General features: G+C 38.1%; 1 protein-coding gene across 5 annotated transcripts in view; it reads left to right on the top strand.

Annotated features, from left to right (window-relative positions):
* gulp1b (GULP PTB domain containing engulfment adaptor 1b) overlaps positions 1 to 15,772 on the top strand; it is a 123,831-nt gene that overhangs the window by 93,550 nt on the left and 14,509 nt on the right. For 4 of the 5 annotated variants that reach the window (XM_042336099.1, XM_042336097.1, XM_042336100.1 and 1 more), the window contains 6 exons: positions 1,273 to 1,334; positions 7,107 to 7,178; positions 11,392 to 11,427; positions 13,316 to 13,414; positions 13,670 to 13,807; positions 14,492 to 14,608. In XM_042336099.1, coding sequence (XP_042192033.1) covers positions 1,284 to 1,334; positions 7,107 to 7,178; positions 11,392 to 11,427; positions 13,316 to 13,414; positions 13,670 to 13,807; positions 14,492 to 14,608 — 513 coding nt within the window. In that variant the 5' untranslated portion in view covers positions 1,273 to 1,283. The remainder of the gene's footprint in view (positions 1 to 1,272; positions 1,335 to 7,106; positions 7,179 to 11,391; positions 11,428 to 13,315; positions 13,415 to 13,669; positions 13,808 to 14,491; positions 14,609 to 15,772) is intronic. The other variant, XM_042336101.1, reaches the window with a different exon arrangement.

The raw sequence follows: 15,772 nt of genomic DNA, 5'->3' as shown, positions 1-15,772 counted from the left end.
CTTTCAGAACTAAGTTGCCTTTCGGTGTGCACCGGCACCTGCAATGTGACCCCCATCCTTGTCAGTTGATGTCCGATCAGAGTCTATAAATGATTCAAGCAAACTTCCAAAACTTCCATGTGTTTATTTAACATTTTGTTTCTATCACTTAATGCTGGATTTGTGTCCCTGGGACATCTCATCATCACTCCTTGCTGCAGAACAACTTGGGAGTGACAACAATGCTTTACAGCCTGCTACACAATCAGCACCAGGCCTGGAGGCAGCTCTTCACACACGACTAAGCGGTATTAACTATGCATAGAAAAATAGGAATAAAATTATACCAGTAATAATAATAATTCTTGCACTCGATATGGCACCTTATCAAGTCATTGAGATGTGTCAAAATGCTTCACAGAGCATGCTGTAAAGTGAACTGATAGATAATTTGTGGGTGAAAATCGGCAGGCCAATTTACGCAGCAGTGTCCCACAGACGGTCGTGGTTAGTAAAGTTGTACTGGACAGTTTGGCAAGTGGGAAGATCCACGTGATAGTACCCATTGTTTTTCCTATTAAAAATTGCTTCAGGTTTCACTTATTTGAACATGTGCACTGTTGATGGGAACTATCTGCTACTATAGCTTCCTTCGATTGAAAGATGTCAACTTTGTGCTTGTACAGAGACTTCACGCTTTCTATGTCGATACAACTTCTATGTTGAAGCCAGCGTTGGCAATTATTTGTTCCTTGCTTCTGTTCTCGAAGTATTTTTAAGACAGACTCGCAGGTGGGAAGTTACCAAGAATTCAACATCTCAGCAAATAGCATCCTAATCAATCCTCTTATGTCAATGATTGGCGAGTGTATTAGATTCTGCTGTGTCAGCCAAATGTAGAATACAGATCCCACATAAGATGGAAGATGGTGGATATTTTGAATAATAATAAAAAGCGAGAGCCAATTTCAAGGCCGTAAACTAATCTTTGAATCCAAATGAAATTTAGGAGCCACGTGAACTTCATTTTTGTCCTTTTGTGAAGGTGACTCCAGCTCCTGAGAGAGATAAGCACCTATCACTCCCAGGTATTCATTATCCTCACTTCAGAGGAAGTCTTTAATAAATTAAAGTCTTTAATATTTGAGTTTCACTGAGCAGTTTAGGATTCCACCATTCTCTTCAGGATCCTCATTGACCCACTTTTGCAGATTTATTACAGGTTTTTTTTTGCTTGATAGTTCCTAGTTGCCTCTTGCTTACATTGTTGCACCTTTTAATTTGTTCTTTCAGATAAGACCTGGATGCATTCACCTGAGGCTCTAACAAAACACTTTATTCCCTACAACGTAAAGGTATGTAATATCTTATGAATAATGCTGTTTGCAGGAAGAAGAATAAATGCTATGGGGGAGGGTGGGGGGGGGGGGGGGGAGTGGGAAACCTACTGTGGTCTTATAACAGACAATGTAAATATTATCTTGACTATTTGTCTTTGCTGGGAAACCACATTGATCCGTTTTATATTTACCTTCAATTCAGGCAGAACTCCACAGTTAGTTAGTTCTTAACACTGAGCAAATCTGCAAAGACATGAAGAAATTATATTATTATTATTAATGTCATTTGGCAATTTTCGAATCAAAGTTTTGAGAATGTTGACAATCTATCGAAATGCAGTGATGGCACTAAAAGTGAGCTTATTGAGTGTTTTAACGGTGTTCTCTATAGTTAATAACCACCTGACAAGTTTTCATTCTTAGTTATTTATCAGGGAACAGTGTACAGCAATCAGATGTTTCCCCACAGTAATATTTGATAGGATGAGCCACTGTACAGCACTTTTGTGTACCATTTATCTGAAGAGATGTGTGTGTGTGTTTGTCTGTCTTTCTGTCTGTCTGTGTAGCAACTATAAAAGAGGAGCGTGTGCAAATAAAAATGAAGTACAGGTTTTGTCTTTACAACCTTGTCATTCTAATATACTATTTAAAGAACTTTCTTCTTCCTTTGTTTGAAACTTGAGAGCGTTTGAGAAAAACAAATTGCAGCAATCCATAGGTTTTGATTCCTAATGGGAACATTCATTGGAATGACATAACCAGAACTGCATCGGTTTTTCATGTCAATGAAATTCACAAATCAATTGGTTTATTCCACGCGGAGCAGGCACTGCCTCATCTCCAGTCTCCATTGCAGGCTATTCATTGGATCAAACGGACGGATTCTGTGAAGCTTCCCGTGCAATGCGGCTGGTCTAAGTGCGTGTCTACCGATTTCTTTTATTTTGCTCCAGCAGAGAATTGTGGCTGCTGCGTACGGCTGCATTATCGATCTATGAAACCTTGGACGCCCCGCAGATTATGTCTGCATCTAAAGGGCAAAGAAGTCAAATGTCCTGTGTTGGAGGGAATTTGGTCAAAGTGAAGTGTGTAGGTGAACCAGAGATGTCGACTAGCAGCAGCACATTTTCTGTCATGAGCTTTCATTTCAGCGCTGAAGTAATGCAGCCACAATGCTGAAAAGCTTCCTGTTCAGCCAGACACTCGCTATTGAGTGGCAGCACTACAAGTACTTTGTATTTCAAAAAGTGTGAAATGTTCCACTTGCCACAGGGCATATCAGCCTGTAAGACAGATCGATATTGTAACACAATAATTTCTTTCTGTCTGTCCCTTCTGCTGCCATTCTTTCACCTTGGCGATCGCGATTTCAGTCAGACAGCATAGGGTGGGGAAAAAGAAACTTGTTTCATGGCGTCTTTTTTTTGGGATCACATTTCCGAAAACTTGGAAGACGTGTTCCCGTCTGCAAGTCTGCTTCTCCTTGATCCAGGTCTTTTTTTTCCATATATGTTTATGCAGTGTGGGATGTTGTGTCTTTTTTTCCATCTGGAAAGCCAGCCGTTTGAGGATTCAGAGATTTAGCCTCCTGTTGCTGTGCCAACACTTAGCTATTTTTCTTTCAACAAAGCCCCATTCATTGGAGCCCTGGGCTCTTGCCCTGACAGACCATTTGAATTGAGCATTTTTGAAGTCTTGCTGTTTTCCGTGCCTTTTCCTTTTTAATTCTGAGTTTCCATTTTCACTGCATTCTTTCATCAGTTTCCCTTGTTGTGTTCTGATTTATGACACTTGGGACTGGGATCTCAGTCGCTTGTTTCAGATGGTGATGGTGAAGCAGCGGGGGAGGGGAAATGCCAGGTTACATCTTCCAACTGCTCGTTATGCATCTCCATAATGTGTTCATTTGCAGTCTCTTATTATGAAGCCACTGTTTAAAGAAAAATGTGGCGTTTCTATTTGTAGAACATGTGGCTTTCACACAATGTGTAGTGTTCTGAATTTAGAGGGCCAGTGTTCCAGGATTCTTACTATGTGTCCTCCGCACCATCATAGATTCAGTTTACTATGCCCCTAACCATTGGAACTCCTTCCCTCTAACCATCTTTCTAGCTCCCCTCGATATCTATCTAAATCTCACCTCTTCAACCAGGCCTATGCTAACCTCCCCTTCTTTGCTCGGCAACCGATTCCTGTCTTTATAAAGCACTCCAAGATGTTATCCTCCGCGAAGGACGCTGTATAAATGCAATTTGTTATTGTATGTTCTGCTGTTTTATTCAGTGTGTGTAAGTCTGTACATTCAGTTTGATTTTCCTAGTATGTGTACTGTTCAGCAAATTATAGAAGCTTGTCTATGGAATGAGAGAGATTACAGTTTGTCCTTTGAATGAGACATTAAACCGAGGTCCCGTCTGCCTGTTCAGATGGACGTTAAAGATCCCATGGCACTATTCGAAAAGCAAAGGGAGTTTCTCCCAGTGCCCTGGCCAACAAACCACCTAATAAAATTGGTCATTTATTTCATGGCTGCTTGTGAGACACTGCTGTGCGCAATTGCGCTCATGCATTTGCCCATAAACACGCATTTCACTCCATTTCACAGTATCACTCCATTTCACAGTAAATCCTGTGAAGACTTTGGGACTCTCTACTGTATGTGAAAGGTGCTAAACCAAAATGCAAGAATTATTATTAATTATGATTGCTACTGCGAGCAACAAGCACTTAAATCATTTTATATTGTGACTCACTGGTTCATTGATCAAAACCTGCAGAGTTTAAGAGCAAGGAGATACAATGTATCACGGTCCGGATTTTTTTAAAGTATAGAAACTTGTCAAATGTGTCGGATTTTAAGTTTACCTTAATAAATCAGCCAGATATCAGGGATATCAGTGATGTTTAACACTGGAGCATACCTGAGGGCTGGAGGATGGCAAATGTTATCCCCTTATTCAAGCAAAGAGGGAAACAAAAACCTGGAAATGATAGATTTAGCCACTTACGAATTTACAGGAATTACTTCAAGAAGTTAGTGAACTGGTAATTCCAGAACTCTCCATTGGATAGAACTGACGCACTTCAATTTTTGAGAAGGCATTTGATAAAGTTCCATACGTGAGTAGATGACTTTTAAAGGAGGTCAAAATTCATGGAATTACAGACAAATTACCTCATTGTATTGAAATGGGCAGAATAATAGAAAGTAGGTAAGGTAGTAAGGCTAAAAGAAAAACAATTGAGTTCAAGGAGGGCAGTGACTAGCGTATCTTTGTTCTTCATATCTTTGTTCCCGGTCTCCTGCTGTCCACATTGATTTGGAGGAAAGCACTAACTCATACGGTAGATTTGCTGATGATACCAAGCTATGTGAGCATGTGGATAATAGGAAGAAGATAAATAACATACAAGGTATGTTCAGTAAATGGAGTTCAAGGCCAGACGTGGTGAGGGTGTACAAGGCAGAAATTTGCAGATGTGGTGCAGAAAAATCTGAGTGCGATTATTAATACGTTATTGAAGGCATCCTGCCAATACAAATCTGCTGTCAACAGCATGAATCAAATCCAAGTTTACATGGTGACGACTGTGCTGGGTGAACTGAACTCTACGAACTCAGATATCTCAGCACAAGCTGAGGATCAAACCCGGGACCTTCCTAGTCTGAACAAAGAGCTTTTAGTCAACAATAATAATAATCCTTGCCATTGATATAGCGCCTTATCACATCTTTGGACGTCTCAAAGCGCTTCGCAAAATTTACTGCAAAGTGGATTGACTGTATATTTTGGGGGCAAAACTTTTTAAAAGTTAAAACTTTTTAATTTTTTTTAGTGAAGAGGGAGTTTTTTTAAAAAAAGTTTCTACATTTTAACCTAAGATCCTATGTGCACAATATGAGTTGCTTCCTGTAGGATCAGAGAAAATTCCTGCAACGTTATATCAATATGGGTGCACAAAGCTGTGTAAAAAAAANGTGAGGAAAACACCAAGGTGGCTTAAAAAAGACTATTTTGCATTGCTAATGACATTTTGTAATGCAGTTGATTAAGATACAATTGCTTTGAATGAGTTATGGTAATTGCTTTTGGAATGTCATAACTCAAGGTCTAAACAGTTGTGAAATATAGCTGGAAGAGAACACAATTCATATTTAATCTTTGTTGAATAATGCATTTTTAGAACTGTCATGAAAGCAGATATTGGTTGTTACAACTCCTACTGAATCCTCCGTGCCTTACTGCAAGTGGCATGGACTACTTATACAGTCAGCAATTATTTTAAACGTTTTTACCTTGTTGGTGCAAAGTTTGACTCATGATCCCTGTAAGGGCACGATCATCTGATCAAATTTTGCCCCTTCCCGCAACCATTGATGGCTCCAAAGAAATCAATATTGAAACCTAACTAAAAACTTTTCGGGTGAAAGCCCAATCACTTTCTTAAACCCACGATCTGTTCATGCAGGGATACGCACAATATCAGGCATAGTGTCGGAGCTTTTGTTTCCACTTTACTTTGTGCCACTTTATCTTCTTTCCTCACTGGCATCGTTTTGGAATTTATTTTATCAGAAAATAAGTGCTATGGGATCAAGCTACATGGACCAGGCAGGTCCTTGGTATGAACTGAACTGGGTCAGTTGATCACAATTGGTGTAGTGATGGGAGTGTTGAAATTAGCTTTAGTGTTGGACTGTGGAAAGTTCAGCTCCTACTAGAAAGTGTGTGTGTGTGGGGGGGGGGAGGGGCATTGGGTGAAAACTGGATTGAATCTAGCTATAATTTCCTTCCCTCAAGATTATATAACCTGCCAATACTCACTTTCTAGACTCCCACTGTGTCTGCAATACCTTTGTTTTATTGTATAATTTTTCGAATGTCAATATTATATATATATATAACTGTTATACATAGGACATCTTTTAACATTTTTCATTAAGCATTTCAGTGAGTATCCAAACTTGGGTGTGCACCCTGATCTAAAGTCGTACTGCTGACATGAAAGGCACTATATAAGTGGAAATTTGTATTGTTTTTTATAATGTATATTTATATTGAATATTCAAATCACTAGATAGCATTCTGCTTATAGCACAAATAGCCTTTGGAATTTCCACTTCTCTGTCAGAAGATGTCAAGGATGAGAGATAGTGGAGTGAGTGCGTGCAAATTATACTTGGTGAAAATCTGTTTATAGTCAAATATTCCACTATAAGAGGAAAATGCACTGCCTGGATTATTCCAAAAATAGATAATAAAATAAATTATTTCACCCACAAAATATACAAAGTATGACCTATGAAGTTCTAGGGACTCTTGACAACGTGATAAGACATTAAGTCAAATGCAAGGATAATTATTATCATTATGCTTACACAGAATAAATATGTACATTTATTGAAGGGTTATATTCTCCATCCTAAATTAATGCTATACATTGCCTTTGTATACTAAAAATGTTTACATTTAATTGTTAAATGCTTTTATTTCTTATATGAACAGTTTTGAGAAGCTTGAAAATGAAACAAATATTTAAAATCCAGAAATAATTCTGGTTGTTTCATTTAGAGCTATCTTGATCTTAAATGAATCCATTGAGATTGGGAGAAAGATAATCAGATAAATCGATCCTTGATGTTATATAAAAACAGTTCAAAATGTTAAAGATCTCTCATTAGATTATCTTGTGTGTGGTGGCTTATTATCTACTGATTATAAATTCTGCTTCATGCGGTTCAAACGTTAATTACTTTTCTACGGCTGTGATTTTGCCTTTCAGTTTCTGGGTAATGCTGAAGTTGAACAACCAAAAGGTACTGAGGTGGTGAAGGATGCTGTGCGGAAACTGAAGGTATAGGTTGCAATTTTTATGAAGTATTTTTGTTCACTTTGTAAAGGAATTAAAACATGAATATTAAACAAGCATACCGCAAGGACCATCTGTATCTCTGTTAGTACAATATTTGCTCCAACTAAAATCACGAAAATGTCAAGCAAATATACATGGTGCTATTTTTTCAGCAGTTCATTAGCCATTCACCATTTAACTTCTTCCTGTCTTTATCTTTGTGCCCATGCATTGCTTCTCAACAGAGAGCCTGTCACTGACAAGTTTTGTAGCTTTGTGCTGCTTTTAAACACAGATTTCACCAAAGGAAAGAACAACTTAATTTGTGCAACTTTCTGGTTGTATAAATACCTAATTGTAATGTAATGGTTGTAGTTGAGCTCATTTTGACATGTCTAATGAATGAAACCAACAAAATGTTCTTGAATTATGTGGTCCTTACTTATGAGATGAATAATTCATTAAACGTGAGTTCAGGGAAATAGGTTATTAACCAAGTTTAAATAGAATCAGTTTATTAGAAAGGATATTTAAGGGTGAATAATTTATTAATTGTGAGGAGGAGTTTATGTCATTAATACTCTGGAGGATAGCTATTAGTTGTTACTTGATGAAAGAACATTGCGTGTAGATTGCATAGAGTACTCCTGAGCTCATAAATCCCCAAGTGAAAGAGAAGCACTTAATATGCGGTGACGAGTGAGACTCAATGTAAAAGTGCAATCTGCAAGAGAGCAGCAGTAAGGCTGAGTCCAGTGATTCAGAGGTGTAATAGCAGACTGGGTATAAGGGGACATAGGGGATCAACAATGTACAGGGCTCAAAAAGATCATAGATGGCACCTGGTCAGTCCCAAAGGGTAGATGGCCATGAATAGCAGTCAATGAAAGTGCACAGTGGGTCTGTCGGCATCTGAAGCTTCTATTCTGGCCTCTTGCACTGCCTCAACTCAGCTGCAACTCAACACATCCTTGAGCCTTGGGGTCCGTGGGGTCATTGTGAAACTGCTTTATAGCTTCCTCTCCAGTTGCTGATTGACATGAAGTGCATTTTCAGTAGTTTGTCTTTCATCTTATCTCATCTGCCCCTGTTCCTTTTGAAAAGAATATTGTGACAAGATACTTGTTTGTCTACAATCACTGTCTTTACTGCACTGAAGTGCAATGTTCTAAATCTATTATAACCACTTTAAAAATATACATCTCAGTGACCTTATACTTCTTGGAAACCCAAAAAACAGCCGCATGAGACAACCAGAACAATATCATCTCTACTAAGTGACCCAATTATCATGTCATTTAGAAAACAAGCCCTTAGTTGATGAAAGTAGAAATTCAGTGAAAATATAATGTTTTTATTAAATTGCCTATTGGATTTTTCTATTCAAACCCATATCTTCAAATGAGTGTTTTCTTGCCTTTGCTTCTGTGTGGGTAAACTGGCATCATCTGGCCTCTTGCTTTCCTCAGTCTAGCTCAGTCAGACTGATTGCTGCAATTTAAATCTGAATTGACTGCTTTTCTAGTTCTTTGGTAGAATGCATTTTGTTGACAAATTAGATTTTCCTGATGGTGTTGCTTTTTGAGATGTAATTTATAACTCTCTTTAATCTGCACATTTTTAAACATGTGAATTTCTTGAGCAATTATTCAATTCTGGATGTGGCAGGTTTTCAGAAGTAAACGTAGCTGGAATTTAGACAATATGAACGAAATAATACACAAACAGTATTTGAAATGAAGCATTATGTCTGTCAGAATGCTGGAAGATTATGCTTATGGACTAGACTTATGGAAAAGGCAGTGTTGATGTGGAGGGAACTTTTGTTCAATCCTTTTGTGTCATGGGTTTAACAAAATTTGACCGGGTATATTATACAGATATAAATGAAAATTGGTGCAGAATTGGAGAGAAAAATAAGCTGCTGATTAACTTATCATGAAATAGGAGAACTCCGATGAACATTTTAGTTCCACCAACATACATGATTTCCATGTCTGTACCATACAGGGAAAATAACATCTTCAAAATGTCACGTCACAATTGAGAGCAGATGATATTGAAGAATGTCAGGAATCCTTACGCCAATGTGGATCAACTGTAAATTTATCTTTGTTTTTGACTGTTATTGTGACTATTTAATCACTAAATGCACTAAAGACAAAATGCATAAGGTCTCCAGCTGGTTGTCCTGTATTCTCCAGCTCCCTGCCATGTGTTCTTCAGCTCTTTTGAGCAGTTTTCACCCACTAAGCTTCAGTATGGCTTTATTGGGACTCTAACTGAATGCATTTGTTTAAAACATGTGAGGGGACCTTGGTAAATCAACGGGGATCCCCATTAGCGTGGGAGAAAACTGCTTAATATTTACTCTCAATAGACGAAGGATAAGAAAGGATTGAAAATGGCTACCAGGAAAAAAGCACAAGGGCTCCCTCTGCCAGTATCCTGTCACTTTGCATTAGCATTGCCTCTCTCATTTCTTCCAAGAGTGTAAGTAGGTTGCACAGATCAACAGCTTTATTGGAATTTACTCTTTTTGTTCCCACTGGGCAAGGAACCAAACTATGACACATTTTGCTTTTCTTGGCAGTGCCAGTGCTAGTGTTAGGATCTTTACCATTGGGCTCAGTCAGAATTGGGCTTTCTCTACAGTTCTCCCTAGATATGTCCGACATTCTATATTATTAGGTTGTTTGCTATTCCATTTTGAATAATAAGCTTCTGTACCGTAGATCTCCCCCATACTGTGTTCTTCAATTATAAGAATACAAAAACCTTGGTTTGGTGAGTCTGATAATGTCATCCAGAATGGAGTGTAATAGTGTGTTTTATTGGAATGGTGCTATCCAAAACAGAACATCTTCAGCAATCAGAAGAACTGAAATTCCATCTCTATTTGTAAGATCATTTTGTTTTGAATTGTGGAAAATCCTCAAATTCAGAGCTAATTTGGAAGCTATTTTCCTCTATAATTACAGTTACAACGCCGTTCCAAGTTGCATTTTATCACCTTTCACGTTGGGAAGACGAAACCAGTTCACTTTTTCTCAAAAGCAGACTGGCATCTAAGTTAACACTGAACTCAAAACTATTTTCAGAATTTCCAAATTTTTCACAATTCAGACAAATCTTAATTTTTAAGACAAAAAAAGGTCTTGGTGTTTAAGTCTAGGTACAATTTCAGGCCTCGGATCAGGTGTAATGGTCCTTTTTCAGATTGTATGCAATTGTGTAGTGAATGTGGCACAAAGTAACGCAAGAAAGTGATATCATTTCATCTTAAACGCTGAACAAAACAGGCTTTTAAATCCTGACATTACAATTCTATGTCAGGCCTTGTTTGGAATGATTTGGTAACAGTGTGACACTGGGCAAAGCTCACTCGTGAAAGGCTCTAAAGTAGCCAACAGGAGGGAATGAGACCTAGACGTTGGTATGTTTTGGAATGTGACCTGGTTTTAAAACCACTTCCTCTCGCCAAGAGTCAATTATTTATGTGAACTAGTTTATTATTGAAATATTTTTAACAACTCATAACTCTGTGCTTTGAAGAAACTCACTGTGTAGGAAAACTGACATCATCTTGATGTGCAAACAAGTCAAGTGCTGGCTCACAATTTGGACAGCACTAGTTATTGGATTTTGATCTTTCATTCAAAGGCCAGAGTTTAAAGTCCACATGTGAATGACTTTCCAACTCCAGCGTACAACTCCTATCTGTACATTGGTATATCTTAATGCAGAAAGCATTGTCTTGGAGTGGGGAGAATTGTCCTGAAATCCTATGTGCCACATTCAGTCAATGCAGTTGATACTGAAGTGTTGACGTCAACTCTATAATCTAATATAAATTTACATTTGTAAAGCGCCTTTCAAGAAGGGAGAACATCCCAAGGTGCAAAACTCTAGTTTTGCAAGAGGAATGGAAATTAAAGAGGGAGATGTTTTCCTAATTTGTTATGCAAAACATTTAGTAAAAGATTATATTTACATAGTCCTCATTCTATTGAAGATCAACAGTGAACCATATCCCAGAGTACCACATTTCCATTTTACTAAGTAATATTTCTAATCACTTTGTTGCTTTGTTACCCTCATTGGGGAAGGGGGTTGGGAAAGCAAGCAAGTTGCATCTCAATTAATTAACTTTTTTTTAAAACAATCCTTTCTTAGATTGCCCTAAACTTTAACCTTTTTCAATTACTTCCTGCAGAAGAACATCAGTCCACGAACAGCTCCAAATACAAGCGTGAGCATTACCAGAACAATAATAAAATAATAAATAATAATCCTTGCATTTGATATAGCGCCTTATCATGTCTTCGAGACGTCTCAAAGCGCTTCACACAATATATTGTAGAGTGGATTGACTGTATACTTTTGGGGCGAAACAGGCAGCCAGTTGCACACAGCAGTGTCCCACAAACAGTCATGGATTGAGTGACCAAATTATTACTATTTATTTAGATTTATTTTTGTTTTTGAAGGGATTATTACCTTCGGAAAAGCGTTCCGCCAATTGGCTTAACAGCTGGGTTCCTACTTACTGCTAGGTAAACAGGCGTGTGAAATAAGGAAACTTGCCCAACATTTCGCACTGCCTCGGAGTTGAACCCAGGTCCTCTCGCTTGCAAGGCGAGTGCTCTAACCACTACGCTACATGACTCTACACTACAAAACAGTCACCAGAGAATATGGCATCTAGCTAGCTCCTTTGTGACATGCCTAGCGAAGGGGTAGCAGAATTGAGTCAGATCTGTAGACTTGGTAATCCAATCCCTCAGCCTGACTGCTTCACAGGGAACTTTTGATGATTGCCCAGCCAGCCTGGATCATCAATGGGATTCAGAGGGGTAGGTGTGTCTTTTGTGGATAGGAATCTTCGCGCACAGGTTCTGATAATGTTTCAAGACATAGCTTGAATGGGGAGGCAAATTCTAACAGACGAGCAAGGAGAATCCTTCCAGTGCTTCATGTTGATAACTTCCCAGCTTTAAGGTTCAATTGAAGTAGGTCCCCAAAGTACTCCGTGCTGACTCTAATGCCTTGGCTTATGGCATCTGGGCAGAGACATGTAGGGTGTGTCTTTTAATACATGCAACAATTTTGTTTTGCTCTATTTGGAGCACAGCTGCTCTGTTATTTATGGGGCCAGTTGTATGACAGCTACTGAGTCGATGCACTGAAGGCAGAACAGCAATTTGAAGTTGAAAAGCAATTATACTAGCTGCTCTGAATGCTCATGGCTTTATTCAAGGCACAAAAAGCTCTTGTGTGTTTGTTTAGAGATAAACGCCTGTTCAGCGCTCCACCAACTGATGCTGAACACCGTATTTTTTGGGGGGAAGGTTGTTAATGAACTAATAGATTGAACCAGTAGATTAGGCTGATCTTCTGACGATGTTTAAATAGATAAACTAAAGGTATTTTTGTACATTTAAACTTCCCTTTGCATTGGTGGCTGTAAAACCAACTGGGGATGATTTCAGGAATGGGATTCAAACTCTAGAACTGCGGAATTAGATTACTGCGGCACTTTGTCCACTCGGAATTATGGATAAATTGTGGAATGAAGGTTTGACTCATATGCAGAGCCCAGTGAACATTTTGTAACTGTTAATGTTCTGAGCTGCTCTGCAGCTAAGTATAGAGAGTTTTATTACCATAGTTTTCCTTCCACCGTGTCTGCTGAAGACAAAAAAGATTGTTCCATTCTGGAGCCTGCAGTTGAAGGCACTTGTGAGTTATCTCAAAATGCTAGTGATTTAGTGAGTTATCTGTTGTAAAGAAATTGGTTATTTAGGGTGATTAACAAAGCACTGATAGTGAGAAACAACAGGACCAGATGAAACCCATTTACTCATCTAAACTTTGCACTTGTGGTGAAACCCATTGTAGAGAGATGCTCAAAGTTTCCGTTCTTAATATCACTTTATTTTTAGTTGCAATTGTGCTTTTCAAAGACATAATTCAAATATTTATTTATTCTTCAAAAGGTTTGGCTTTGAGTGTTTATGGATTTTAATATTTTCCCCAGGTTTCTAAAGTTTTTTTNATATTTTGAAGAAGCAAATTTTAATATTAAAAAACAAGAGATATGAAATACAACATTTTTAAACCTTTTGTGTGTTCTACAGTTTGCAAGGCATATAAAGAAATCTGAAGGTCAAAAAACACCCAAAGTTGAATTGCAGATCTCCATCTATGGGGTCAAAGTTCTGGATTCCAAGTCAAAGGTAATAATAATAATCCTTGCATTTGATATATAACACCTTATCTCATTGTCAAAATGTCTCAAAGCGATTCATAAGAATTACAGAAAGTTTATTGACTGTGTATTTTGTAGGTGAAATTCTACTTGGGTAAGATTTATTTTCGTTGCTCTTAAACTATTTCGTTGTCCAGGATTTGGCAAATTCTTAACAGTCTTAATTTTGAAGCTGTTTTTGTTGTGAAAGATTAAAGTTTCTAATTTTTTCTTTCGATTGCAGGAAATTCTGCATAATTGCCAGTTGCATCGAATATCCTTCTGTGCTGACGACAAAACAGACAAGAGGATATTTACTTTTATTTGCAAAGATGCCGAATCAAATAAACATATGTGTTACGTGTTTGATAGTGAAAAGTGTGTAAGTAAACCATAAACCAAACCCTATAAGCTTCTGTGGCCTGCTCACCACTTTTTCAGTATTCACCAGAGAGGAGAGCAATAAGGATAATTCTCATGGTTAGAGACATGATTTACAAGTTACAAGTCTTTCAATTCAAAGAGAGACATCTCAGATGGGACCTTATAGAGGTGTATGAAATTTTAAATGCGATTGAGGAAGTAAATAAGAAGGCACAAGTTTAGGGTAGCAAAAGTTCAGGATAGACACCAGAAAAACAGTATTTCTCATCCCAGAGGGTAAATAACAATTGGAACATGTTACCAGGAAACATTATTGACAACGGATCACTTAAAAACAGGTTGATGCTGTGAAGAGAGGAAGTTAGGGTGGGTACTCTGGAAGGATGAAAACAAATTGGCCAATTAGCCTTCATCAAGAGACCCAATCTTATAACCTTATGAAGTGGTGATCAAGCTTTTGATCTGAAGCACCAACCTCTAAAGTTTCCATTAGAGACAGGTTTGGGTTCAATTGTAAACACTTTGCAGTGCAAGCTGCAAAGCTGGCCCAATAGTCTGATGTACTTGCAAGAACGTGTCTCCATTTGTACAACTCTGAATCCCTTCAAACACTAGCTCTGGTCGTGAATCCCTTAAGAATGGAGTTGCACTGTATTCCCTAAATCCCTTCAATTTTTTGCAGGCTGAAGAAATAACTTTAACTATCGGCCAAGCTTTTGACTTGGCCTACAAGAAGTTCCTGGAATCGGGAGGAAAAGATGTTGAAACAAGAAAACAGATTGCCAATTTGCAAAAGAGAGTAAGCTGAAATAGTAATGAAAACCGCAATGGTGGGCTTCAAAAAAGGTTTTTGATTGTTGAGCCTTAGACGTGACTTGTCAGAAGTCTTGTACAATAGACTGCTTTCGAGCACTTTGAGATGTCCTTCCTACTTGGAAAGCTCTATATAAATCTGAATTGCATTGTATTATACCTCCATTTTTTTTACTACTTCCCATCTTATCAAACTCATTTCTGTAATATGTATTCAATGTAGACCATTATGTCTTTTTTTAAAAAACGTTCTAAGACCCTAACTTAATTTCTAAATAGTAAATTTCGTTTTGAACTCTTTTCAATATGCCGTAATATTTCCCACAGCAAAACTTTCAGGTGTGTAGTTTACCCCTTGGCATGCCAATTTTAAAATATTTTGTAATTGTATCAATTTAATTTTGAATATGCTGTGGTCATGTCATTGTTCTTGGTTCTGTCGCCACCTTTCCTACCACCCGCACATATTTACATTTATGCTAATGGTACATTCTGTGCTATCGTGCCCAATAACCATTACTACATAATTCACCAGAGGAACAGAGGTACATTATCAATGAGCATTGGGATCTAAGATTCTTTATGTACCATGTAGTTCAATTTACTTTTACTTTTAAATCTACTGAATGTTTAAACAGCTGTACCAATAAATCCAAAGTGTTCTTGTTTTATGGCATGTTAAATAGTTCTGTGTGCACATTGGACGAATTTTCCCTCCTTGTTGGGTGTGAGGGAGAATGAAGTGCAAATGACTGCAGTTTGTGCTAATTGTAATACTCCTTCAGGATCAGTGAGTTCTAAGACCTTCTGTTACATGCAGTCGCTGTGTATTTGTGGGCGAGTGCAGCAGCCAACACAATGTCCCACAAACAGCAAGGAGGTGAATAATTAATTTTAACTGGAAGATTGCTTGCCACGATAGGACCCCCTTGTCTTTTTGAGTAATGTCATGGGTTCTTCAGCATACAACTGAACAGGCAGACAGGACCTTGGTTTAAAATCTCAACCAAGGATGGCACTTCGAATAATCAGTGCTTCTCCCAGCACTGCACTGGAACGTCAGCATACCCCGTGAGGTCTAAGGTCTAAGGTCCCATGATAAGATTGGAACCCACAACCTTCTGACCCAGAATACTACCGATTGAGCCGG

This window comes from Callorhinchus milii, unplaced genomic scaffold (assembly GCF_018977255.1).
Source record: "Callorhinchus milii isolate IMCB2004 unplaced genomic scaffold, IMCB_Cmil_1.0 Scaffold6, whole genome shotgun sequence".
Lineage (NCBI taxonomy): Eukaryota > Metazoa > Chordata > Chondrichthyes > Chimaeriformes > Callorhinchidae > Callorhinchus > Callorhinchus milii.
The sequence above is the reverse complement of the archived record's forward strand: the minus strand, read 5'-3'. Positions and strand labels throughout refer to the sequence as shown.